Raw genomic sequence first — 12,330 nt, 5'->3', positions numbered from 1 at the left:
CACAGAATTTAGAAGATTGGGTATTTTTATTTTTCACAAACCTGTTAGAGAAGCAGTGGTAAGTTAATTTTCAATCTCTTATGTTTGGTTTCATATTCTAAAATTTCCTTCTCTCGCTTCCCCTTCCTCCCTCGTTATATTTTACAGATGTAACTTTTAAAAAAGATAATTACAGATTCACAGGAAGTTTCAATGATAAAACAGAGTGGGCTCTTGTACCCTTCATCTACTTTACCCAATATGTTACATCATATTAACGATAGTACAATATTAGAACCAGGAAATTGACACTGGTATAAAATAGTTACATAGCTCTGACTGAGAGACATTTTGAAAGTGTTACAGTGTGTTATAGCACATATTTCATAAATATAGCATTAAAATGTTAAAATGTTGACAAGGATTAATTGACACATTCACGGATTCACATTGACACTGAAATGAACAGGGTGACTTTGGGCAAGTATATTTCAGGTCATTAAAATAGTTTTTTAGTGATGATGAAAATAGTTTTCTAATCTGTAAAACAAGGATAACAATACTTACTTCATAAGGTTGTTATGAAGAGAAAATGAAATAATGTGTTACTGCCTGTAGGGCAGTGCCTAACACAGATAGTTCAGATAGTTCAGATAGTTCTTTGCGACCCTATGGAATGCAACATGCTGGGCTTCCCTGTCCATCACCAACTCCCGGAGCTTCCTCAAACTCACATCCATCAAGTCGGTGAGGCCATCCAACCATCTCATCCTCTGTGCCCCCCTTCTCCTCCTACCTTCAATCTTTCCCAGCATCAGGGTCTTTTCCAATGAGTCAGTTCTTTTCCTCAGGTGGCCAAAGTACTGGAGCTTCTGCTTCAGCATCAGTCCTTCCAATGCATATTGAGGACTGATTTCCTTTAGGATTAACTGGTTTGATCTCCTTGTAAGGACTGTAGTCAAGGAACTTTCAAGAGTCTTCTCCAACACCACAGTTCAAAAGCATCAGTTCTTTATAGTCTTATAGTCCAACTCTCACATCCATACATGACTACTGGAGAAACCATAGCTTTGACTAGACGGAATTTGTTGGCAAAGTAATGTCTCTGCTTTTTAATATGCTACTAGGTTGGTCATAGCTTTTCTTCCAAGGAGTAAGCGTCTTTTAATTTCATGGCTGCAATCACCATCTGCAGTGATTTTGGAGCCCAAGAAAATAAAGTTTGTCACTGTTTCCATTTATTCCCCATCTATTTGCCATTAAGTGATGGGACCAGATGCCATGATCTTAGTTTTCTGAATGTTGAGTTTTGAGTCAACTTTTTCACTCTCCTGTTTCACTTTCATCAAGAGGCTCTTTAGTTCTTCTTCACTTTCTGCCATAAGGGTGGTGTCATCTGCATATCTGTGGTTATTGATATTTCTCCTGGCAATCTTAATTCCAGCTTGTGCTTCATCCAACCTGGCATTTCTCATGATGTACTCTGCATATAAATAAGCAGGGTGACAATATACAACCTTGATGTACTCCTTTTCCTATTTGGAACCAGTCTGTTGTTCCATGTCCAGTTCTAACTGTTCCTTCTTGACCTGCATACAGATTTCTCAGGATGCAGGTAAGGTGGTCTGGTATTCGCATCTCTTTAAGAATTTTCCACAGTTAGCAAAAACAAGACCAGGAGCTGACTGTGGCTCAGATCATGAACTCCTTATTGCCAAATTCAGACTTAAATTGAAGAAAGTAGGGAAAAACCACTAGACCATTCAGGTATGACCTAAATCAAATCCCTTACGATGATACAGTAAAAGTGACAAATAGATTCAAGGGTTTAGATCTGATAGAATGCCTGAAAAACTATGGATGGAGGTTTGTGACATTTTACAGGAGGCAGTGATCAAGACCATCCCCAAGAAAAAGAAATGCAAAAAGGCAAAATGGTTGTCTGAAGAGGCCTTACAAAATAGCTGAGAAAAGAAGAGAAGCTGACGTCAAAGGAGAAAAGGAAAGATAAAACCATCTGAATGCAGAGTTCCAAAGAATAGCAAGGAGAGATAAGAAAGCCTTCCTCAGTGATCAATGCAAAGCAATAGAGGAAGACAATAGAATGGGAAAGACTAGAGATCTCTTCAAAAAAATTAGAGATACCAAGGAAACATTTCATGTAAAAATGGGCTCAATAAAGGACAGAAATGGTATGGACCTAACAGGAGCAGAAGATATTAACAACAGGTGGCAAGAATACACAGAATAACTATACAAAAAAAGATCTTCATGACCCAGATACCCATGATGGTGTGATCACTCACCTAGAGCCAGACATCCTGGAATGCGAAGTCAAGTGGGCCTTAGGAAGCATCACTTTGAACAAAGCTAGTGGCGGTGATGGAATTCTAGTTGAGCTATTGCAAATCCTAAAAGATGATGCTGTGAAAGTACTGCCCTCAATATGCCAACAAATTTGGAAAACTCAGCCATGGTCACAGGGCTGGAAAAGTTCAGTTTTCATTCCAGTCCCAAAGAATGGTAATGCACAGAATGTTCAAACTATCACACAATTGCACTCATCTCATGCTAGCAAAGTAATGCTCAACATCCTCCAAGCTAGGCTTCAACAGTATGTGAACCATGAACTTCCAGATGATCAAGCTGGATTTAGAAAAGGCAGAGGAACCAGAGATCAAATTGCCAACATCTGTTAGATCATCAAAAAAGCAAGAGAGTTCCAGAAAAACATCTACTTCTGCTTTATTGACTACACCAAAGCCTCTGTTTGTGTGAATCACAATAAACTGTGGAAAATTCTTAGAGATGGGAATACCAGACTACCTTACCTAACACATACAAGCACTTGAAAAATGATAACCATTGTTATTAATCATTGAGTTAAGTAAAAAGTTAAGGTTATTCTGTAAGAGAAAATTAGGAAGTGTAAAATGTAGCATGAACCCATTTATATATTTTTGAAATGTACATGTGTATATACATATTAAATGTATGTATTATTAATATATATGTAATACATACATATTAAATGTATATATTTAAATATGTACATATTTAAAATGTACATGTGTAAATACATATGTATATATGTATTTCTAAATCTACAGAAGAAAGAGTGAAAGAACATACATCAAGTCAACCAAATGGTTTTCTTTGCAAAAGGCCAAGGATTGGAAGGAGACTGGGGAGACATGGTAAGAAAAGAGAAGAAAGATACTGTTCCAAACTTTATATGCATTATTTTAAATTTTTTACAGCAAACATAATTTATACTTAAATAATAAAAGCAACATTAAACTTTCTAGTTTAATGCCTAGAGACTTTCAACAATGACATCTTGATGGTCTGAGCCAAATATCTTATTGAACAATCAGAAATATTGGACAAAATATTTTAAAAATATATGCATGCTTGCTAACTCCACCTAGGGTTTGTGGTGCCAGGATCAGAAGAGAAGGAAAACTCATAGAGAGTAAGCCTAGCATCTTCCTCTTAAGGTATCTACATATTCCTACATGAGAAGCAAAGGAGACCTTTTATAAACAAAAATTGGAGTTCAAAGTCTGTCAGAGTACAGAGGTCACGAAAAACACCTAAGCTTTTGTTAGGATTCAGAGAGCCACAACCCGAAGTAAGAGTGAAACAAAAATAGACCTGTTCTAATAGGGATTAATACCAAGCTTTGAATCATCTCAGTCCTATTGGAATAAAGCAATGTTTCTCAAACTGTGGTTTAGAGATCTTGGAGGTACCCCAAAACATTTCAAGGGATTCACAATGTCAAGCCTATAGTGATAACACTGAAACAGTATTTGTCCCACAACATTGTAAATCAATTATACTCCAATAAAAAAATTTTTTTAAGCTGTATTTGCCCTTTCACTGTATGGATATTTACATTGACAGTGTAAAGAAATAGGTAAAACTGCTAGAGTTTTAGAATAAATCAAGGCAGTAGTACAAAGTTGTATTAGTAAATATTATATTCTTTACCAGTAGGCACCTGTGGGAAGAAATGCCAAACTCATTTTAGAATGTTATTGAATAAGCACTTAATTATGAATTTTATTAAATCTTCTCTCTTGAGTACCTGTTGTTTTAATATTCAGAATGACGTAAGGGGCAGTTCACATAAAACACCTCTCCTGCCTTCAAATTAAGATGTTAGCTTGAGAAAAAGCATTTTTTAAATATTTGAGTTGCTTGCTGAACCACCCCCTTTCTTATGGGACATCATTTATTCTTGAAAGAATGATTGACATACTGTGGTTTTTCAGAGTTAGATATTTGGGCAAACATTTCTTGAATGACATTAACCTGTCATTTCAAAAGAACAGCATACAGGGAATTACCTGGTGGTCCTGTGGTTAGAGGGTTTCCCAGGTGGCTCAGTGATAAAGAATCTACCTGCCAATGCAGGAGATGCAGGAGACTCAGGTTCGTCCCTGGGTCGGGAAGGAAGTGGCAACCCGCTCCAGTATTCTTGCTTGGAAAATCCCATGGACAGTGGAGCCTGGTGGGCTACAGTCCATGGGGTAGCAAAGAATCAGACACAGCCAGCAACTGAGCAGGTACGCATGCCAGTGGTTAGGACTCTGTGCTTTCCCTGCATAGGGCAGGTTCAGTCCCTGGTCGGGGAACTAATATCCTTCAACTCCCAGTGCAAGTCCAAAACAACCCCCCCCCCCCCAAAACCAGATAGTGTGTGTTTCAAAAGATAAAATTCAAGCATTTAAGCAAAAATTAGAATTTTTGGAAGACTTGCATACATCACCATGAACTGGACAACTTCCCCATAAATTAAAACTTTGGTCTGTATTCTACAATAACCCATTTAGGAAAAAAATTGAAGAAGAATAGAAAAATGCATATGTAAAATTATTTTTAAATTAAAATCTTAAATGGCAAAAAAATAAACTTTTACTGATGAGACTAGTGGCAATGAAAAAGTCTAATTTTTTATGTAGTACTGCATTTGGAATTTATACATAATTCAGTGAACCAGTATTTTCCAATGACCAAAGCAAGATACACAGTTATGCATAAATAAAAGACTACATAGACCAATGGATTTTAATGTAATAGAGTTGGAGTAATAACAAACTTGCCTTCAAAATCACTGCAGACGGTGACTGCAGCCATGAAATAAAAAATGCTTGCTTGGAAGAAATGCTATGACCAATTTAGTGTATTAAAAAGCAGAGACATTACTTTGCCAACAAAGGTCTGTACAGTCAAAGCTACGGTTTTTCCAGTAGTCATGTATGGATGTGAGATTTGGACCATAAAGAAGGCTGATTGCAGAAGAACTGATGCTTTCGAACGGTGGTGCTGGAGAACTCTTGAGAGTCCCTTGGTCTGCAAGGAGATCAGACCAGTCAATCCTAAAGGAAATCAACCCTGAATATTCATTGGAGGGACTGATGCTAAAGCCCCAATACTTTGGCCACTTGATGCAAAGAACTGACTCATTGGAAAAGACCCTGATGCTGAGAAAGACTGAAGGCAGGAGAAGGGGACGACAGAGGACGGGATGGTTGGATGGAGAGCATCACTGGCTCAATGCACATAAGTTTGAGCAAGCTCTGGGAGAAGGTGAAAGACAGGGAAGCCTGGTGTGCTGCAGGCTGTGAGGTCACTAAGAGTGAGACACAACTGAGTGACTAAACAACAACAACAAGAGCAATAAAAATTCACTGGTAAGAATCTATAAGTTTCAACCAACTTTAAGAAACTGTCACAGTAAACCTGCATTATGTATAGGCCGCTCCTACATCATTGTTTTAAGTGTCTTTAAATTTTTTGTCCGTTTTTGTTAAGTGTTGTTTGCGTTTTTACTGAGCTTAAGGGTTCTTTAAATCTTCTAGATACAAGTTCTCTGTTTTCATATATTTCCACCTGGAGTATAGCTTGCATTTTTACTTTCTTATAATCCTTTGAAGAGGATTGAAGAGACTTTTAAATTTGATTGAAATCCACTTTATCAATCTTTCTTGGATGCTTCTTGCTTTTTGTTATACCTAAGAAATATTTAACTCGAGGTCATGAAGATTTTCACCAATTTTTTGTTTCAGAATTCTATAATTTTACTTTCTACATTAGGTCTATAGTATATTTCAAGTTAATTTTTGTGCCTATGTGAGGAAAGGGTCAAAGTTCATTTTTTAAAACGTGAATTGTTGCAAAACAGTTTTTCCTCCACTGAATTATCTTGGCATCTGTATTAGTTTTCCTATGGCTGCTGTAATAAATTACCACAAATCTGGTGGCTTAAAATAATAGAAATTTATTCTCTCACAATTCTGGAGGCCAGAAGGCTGAAACTATATCGTCTGTGCTGCTGCTGATAAGTCACATCAGTCGTGTCTGACTCTTCACCACCCCATGGACTGTAGCCTACCAGGCCCCTCCGTCCATGGGATTTCCCAGGCAAGAGTACCGGAGTGGGGTGCCATTGCCTTCTCCATAGTGCCTATAGGACTGTGCTATAATATTTTCTTTAAAAGAAAATATACAATAAATGCTATTAGGTTAGCTTAGTATGTAATTAGGACAGTAGTTTGTAACATATTGAATAACATCCATATCTTAGTGCACATTGCATAATTCAACCATAAATGTTAGATAGGGAAATTTCCTATAGGTGCATGAACAAATTATCCCCAACTTAGTAGCTTAAAACAACACAAATTTATTACTTCAAAGTTTTAGAGGTCAGATACCCAAAATGGGCCTCACTGGGCTATAATTAAGTGAAAGTGAAGTCGCTCAGTTGTGTCCGACTCTTTGCGACCCCCGAGGAATGGAATGTAGCCTACCAGGCTCCTCTGTCCATGGGATTCTCCAGGCAAGGATACTGGAGTGGGTTGCCATTTCCTTCTCCAGGGACCTTCCCGACCCAGGTCTCCCGCATTGTAGGCATACGCTTTACCATCTGAGCCATCAGGGAAGCCCTATAACAGTGTTAGTATGGTTCTATTTCTTCTGGACGCTCTTGGGGAGAATCTCCTTCCTTGCTTTTTCAGCATCTGGAGGCCACCCACATTCCTTGGCTCAAGAACCACTTCTCTCACTGTTCTCCATTTAGGGAAATTTGTGATTACACTGGGCTCACTCAAATAAAGGCATCCCTGGTGGCTCAGCTGGTGAAGAATCTGCTTGCAGTGCAGGAGATCTGATTCAATCCCTGGTTTGGGAAGATCCCCTGGAGAAGGAAAAGGCTACCCACTCCAGTATTCTGGTCTGGAGAATTCCATGGACTGTATAGTCCATGGGGTTGCAAAGAGATAGACAAATGGAGTGACTTTAACTTTCACCCAAATAATCCAGGTTCATCTTTGTATTTTAAGGTCAGCTGATTAACTACCTCAATCCTAACTGGAACCTTAATACCATGTTTTCATGTAAGTTATCATATTCACAAGTTCTGAGGATTGGGAAGTAGTCATCTGTGTGAGGATGAAATTACAGTGCCTATCGCATCCATTCATAGGGAACTTAGTTAACGATTCATAGGGAAATTAGTATGTCATCATCCTCTCTATAAATTGTGAAGTAGTTCAAGGACAGTTATTATATTCCTTTACTAAAGGTAAAGTAACCGGACATCATTTTCAAGGTCAGGAAACATGTTCAATAGGAAAAAAATGTGATTTCTAAGTTATAAAACATCTTAAGAGGAGGCTGCACTATCAAGTATTTTGGACCAATTCTAGTCTTGAAGTATGTATTTCTCTCCTTATTAGATAATTAAGTACAAATCTTATCCTTATTTAGTAATTACAACATCACATTTTTTTTTTTTGCATATTTTACCGGTTAAGATTGACAACATCTTAAAGAATCACTCAGCCCAATGGCTGTGCATAATGAATACTAACTAAATAATTAAACTCTTATTATTCCTAATAGTCCTTTAGATAGGGTGGTGAAAGGTGAATGAGATAAAGAGTGTTCTGTCCAGTATCATGCCATAGGTGGAAGAACTGGGATCTCCAAACTTGTGCATTCATCACAGAGAGGGAGTTACAGTTGCACAGAGCTTCCCACAGAAACTAGTTTTTTGAAGCAACGCTTTCTTATAATATTAAACCCCCAAATATAATTGATTCAGCTTCTCCTTAATTCATTCAATATTTGATAGCATTAGAAGAAATAGAAATGTGCCAGAGAGGTTAAGTTATAGTCTACTCTGAATGAAATCTTCTGGAGTATTGAAAATAAAGTCTTTTACGAAGGATTGGGAAAGGTGATTTGTTCTTGCCTAGAATAATGATTTTATATATAGATGTCTGCTGTTCTCCTTATAGTCTTGAAATCTGTGGAAGCCACAACTCAAAATGACTCATCAAATGCCATGGTGACAGTGAGCAGAAATATTTTGAAAGATATTACCTGAGGGGTTTTGCTCTGAGCCCAATTATAAGCAGACAGGCTTGGTCTGTGCCTTCCCAATGTATTATATGAATTGATGGCAGCACAGGGTGTAAAATACCAGCTAATTTGGTAGTACAGAGAGTCTACTAATTATAAAACAGTAAGTACTGAAGAAATGCTTGTATGAAAGTAAAGTTATCTCAATTATCTGAAAATTCATGATGTATTTTTTGTGGATTAAGATAATTTTAATGCCATGATTTTATAGTTTTATTAAATATTGAACATATTCCTATAGCACTTGATTCAGTCAGTTCAGTTAAATTCATTTAAGGAATACAAATTTATGTAAAACAAATAGAGAATTTAAGCATATTTGAAAATCAAGCACAGATAATTTCCTCATTATTTTTTGAAAAGTGTATCTACATTCATTAGTGTGAATAATAAAGACCAGTTGTTCATGTGGATATTTTTACTTATTCTGAGCTATTGTAGATTCTCAAAAACCTTTCACCTCTTTGTTATGGGGCTGAATTCCTTTTTCAGTTGTCTCAATACAAGAGCAGTTTAAATAATGGGACGGATTTTTCTAGTTGGGGAGACAGCTGCCTGCATAGCTCATTTTTAAGTTCCAAGTCATTTCTCAAACTTGGGCCAACTACCCATTCTCTGTTTTCTCCTTATCTAAATTCTGGGGACTCTATTCTTTTCCCTTCCAGTCCTGCTATCACTCTGTAGTTACCTTGGGATTCCTCTCTCTTAACTAATGGTGAAATGAGACTAGATGCTTCTATCTTTTCCCTAACTCAGGGATCTTATAGGTACAACGCATCCAAAATTCCCAGAGAGTTCCTCCAGGCTACAGTCTTCCTTACCACTTGCTGAATTTTCTACTTGTCCAGATCAAGCTGATTGATTGGATTTATAATGAAAGCTTAAAGGTAAGATTGTTGTTGGTGTCTGTTTGCTAAGTTGTGTCCCACTCTTGCAACCCTGTGGACTGTAGCCCGCCTTGCTCCTCTGTCCATGGGATTTCCCAGGCAAGAATACTGGAGTGGGTTGTTATTTCCTTCTCCAGGGGATCTTCCCAACCCAGGGATAGAACCGGCATTTATTATGACTAACTTGCATCGCCTGGCAGATTGGTTACCACTAGCACTGCCTGGGAAGCCCAGGAGGAAGACGAAAGTGAAAGTGAAGTTGCTTAGTCCTGTCCGACTCTTTCCGACCCCACGGACAGTAGCCTACCAGGCTTCTCCGTCCATGGGATTTTAGGGCCCCTTTAAAAAGGTGAATTCTTCACGGAGATCATTTGTATCTTTGGATGAACCATTACACCAGTGCTTGCCCTTTGATTTCATGGGATGGACATATAGAAAATACTGGCATCTTTTTGGCATATACACATGCATGCTCAGTGGTGTCCAAGTTTGCAACCCCTGGGACAATAGACCACCAGGCTCCTCTGTCCATGGAATTTTGCAGGCAAGAATGCTGGAGTCGGTACCCATTTCCTATTCCAGGAGTCTACTTGACCCAGGGATTGAACCCATGTCTCTGGTGTCTCTTGCATTGGCAGGCAGATTCTTTTCCACTGGGCCACCTGGGAAGCCCTTGGTATCAGAGAAAACTGTGGTTATCCATGTCTAGAAGTAGTGGGTGTCCTAGGCCCTGCCCTGCTACTTTGAAGGAATAAACTACTTGAGCAGAGCTGCTATCTCTTTCCTTACCTACAGCTGGGAAGCTGTACTTTAGACAAAAGGGTTACCTTTCTCTGGGTACTTCCTTGGCACTTTTTTTCTCTGGACTATAGGAATTCAGACAGTGTTGCTACTGGTTCATGTCATTCTTCTACAATTTCCATGCTATCTCCCTAGCAGATAGAATTGGAGCAGTAAGAGTTTCATTCCTCCTACTGAGATATTCTCAACTACTAAGGCACATTTGTGTAAACATCAACACACCACCATGGAAGCCAGGCTTTTAGACAAGACTTAGTTTCTGTTCTGAATTCAACAGGTTTTCCAAATTGATGTGTTCGCACTATGTCCAAGTTTACCAGTGTATTTTTGTCAACGCTGAGGGTAGTGAAAGACAATTCCTGAAAGAAACTACTATTTGCAGAATTACAAAACATCTTACTTTTATTCTGAGGATGGCTTGAGTCTCTTCATCCTTTAGGTCTCAGGTTAAATATAACCAAGGGGACTTCGCATCACAACCAGTCTCTCAGTCTCTCTCAGTCTCCAGTTTGCTTGTCTTCCTAAGTACTTTACATATGTACATATTTGTTTGTCTCTGGTCTCTGAGCCCTATCCGAGTTAAGTTCCTTGAGAACACGTACTCGTCCATCTTGTTCACAGCTGTATCTCAGGCGCCTAGCATAAAGCCTAGCACATAAAAAGGACCCAAATTTGCTGAATGAGTGAAACTCATGGCTTTTTTTGTGAAGAGCATTTATTTGAAACATATTTTAAAATAAGGAAATTTTCCCTCCCCCCCCCCCCGGCTTATTTTATATATAAACCGAGGGATTGATTTTTGAGCCTCATTAATGTTGGGTGACATTTTTATATAAACTTTTCCTTCGTGTTACATGCAAGTCTAATTTTACTGTGTATTAATAAACCCTGCGCCAACATATTACGGACCTTTGCCCATGTCCCTTCCACAATTTGAAAACTTTTGGCTTTTCCCCTCACACTGATTAGCTTGGGCCTAATGTACAAGCCACTAAATACGTAATTGCGAAAGAAAAGCGCGAGGGTGCCCTATTTCAAAACCTAATTCAAGATGCAAGTCAGATGAAACCGACCCACGTTTCCGCCAAGGGTTTATCCTAAGAGACGAACCCTGGCCGCTCCAGCCAAGCTGGCCGACTGCCCCTGAAGTACAGGACACAGCCTTCGTTTCCCGATTTTGGGTCGCGCTTTACTTTCTAATTGTTCGGCAGTGCTGTGTATGCGCACGAGACCGTGGGCTCGGAGGTGCGCACTTCGGGGGCGTAGCCGAGCCATTCAAACCAGCGAATCGGCGCTCCCCTCGTCCGGCCACCTCTGCCGCGTCTTGGCAGATGCTCCACGGGTGCGCACGAAACTCCCGGGTCCTGACTTTCCTCCTCCCCTGGCCGGGTACCCGCAGAGCTCGGGGCGGCCACTTCTACCCAGGAGGGGGTGAGGAGGAAGTTGGCAAAACTGCTCGAGCTCTAGAGCGGAGCGCCGAAACGCCGCCGAGGGACACCCGGGCGCGCGGAGAGGGAGGCAAGCGGCCCCGCGCGAAGGGGGCGGGCCGGCTCGGGCGCTCGCATTTCCTGTGACAGGGGCTGCCCTACCGCTCCCTCTCCCGCGGGCGGCGGGACCATTTCCTGAATCGCTGAAGCGGAGGGAGGGCTGGGGCGCGGCCCTACCACGAGCGCAGAGGGCCGGGGGTGGCGAGGAAGGACAGGCGGAGGAACCGGAGGGCGACCGAGAACAGGGACGTTCTGCCGGGGCCGCGGCTCCCAGGTACCGCGCAGAATCCGGACTAGTTCAGGCCAGAGCTCCTCCCGCAGGCGGGGCCGGCCGGCTGCCCGTCGGACGCCGGAGCATCCCCCCTCCCCCGAGCCCGACGTGGTTCGGCCCGAGAGGCCGGCGTCTCTCCCCCAGTTTGCCGTTCACCCGGAGCGCTCGGGACTTGCCCGTAGTGGTGACGGCGGCAACATGTCCGTGGCGTTCGCGGCCCCGAGGCAGCGCGGCAAGGGGGAGATTACTCCCGCCGCGATTCAGAAGGTGAAGCCGCGCGGCGTCGGGGATGCCAGGCCTGGCCCGCGTTGAGGAGGAACCCGGGGGTCGGGCTCGGGCCGGGCTTGTCGGCCGTGCCGGGGGCGGAGGCGGGCCTGCTGGGCGGGCGGCTGTGGGAACCCGAGCCGCGGGGCTGCGCCCTAGTGGGTGGCGGAAGGGGGCGACCTGCTCCCCTCGCGGAGTCCTGCGC

General features: G+C 41.3%; 1 protein-coding gene across 4 annotated transcripts in view; it reads left to right on the top strand.

Moving 5' to 3' along the window:
* The first annotated feature begins 11,452 nt into the window (after positions 1–11,452).
* SS18 (SS18 subunit of BAF chromatin remodeling complex) overlaps positions 11,453–12,330 on the top strand; it is a 69,720-nt gene continuing 68,842 nt past the window's right edge. The window contains exon 1 of one of the 4 annotated variants that reach the window (XM_020872321.2): positions 11,453–11,621. Coding sequence is in view for 2 of the 4 variants with exons in the window: in XM_020872316.2 (XP_020727975.1) it covers positions 12,060–12,128 (69 nt within the window). In the remaining 2 variants the exon portion in view is untranslated. Of the gene's footprint in view, positions 11,622–11,792; positions 11,865–11,995; positions 12,129–12,330 lie in introns of those variants that run through there. The other 3 variants (XM_020872320.2, XM_020872316.2, XM_020872323.2) reach the window with 3 other exon arrangements.

This window comes from Odocoileus virginianus, chromosome 22, assembly GCF_023699985.2.
Source record: "Odocoileus virginianus isolate 20LAN1187 ecotype Illinois chromosome 22, Ovbor_1.2, whole genome shotgun sequence".
In the NCBI taxonomy this organism is placed as follows: Eukaryota; Metazoa; Chordata; class Mammalia; order Artiodactyla; family Cervidae; genus Odocoileus; species Odocoileus virginianus.
This window is presented reverse-complemented; position numbering and strand designations above follow the sequence as displayed.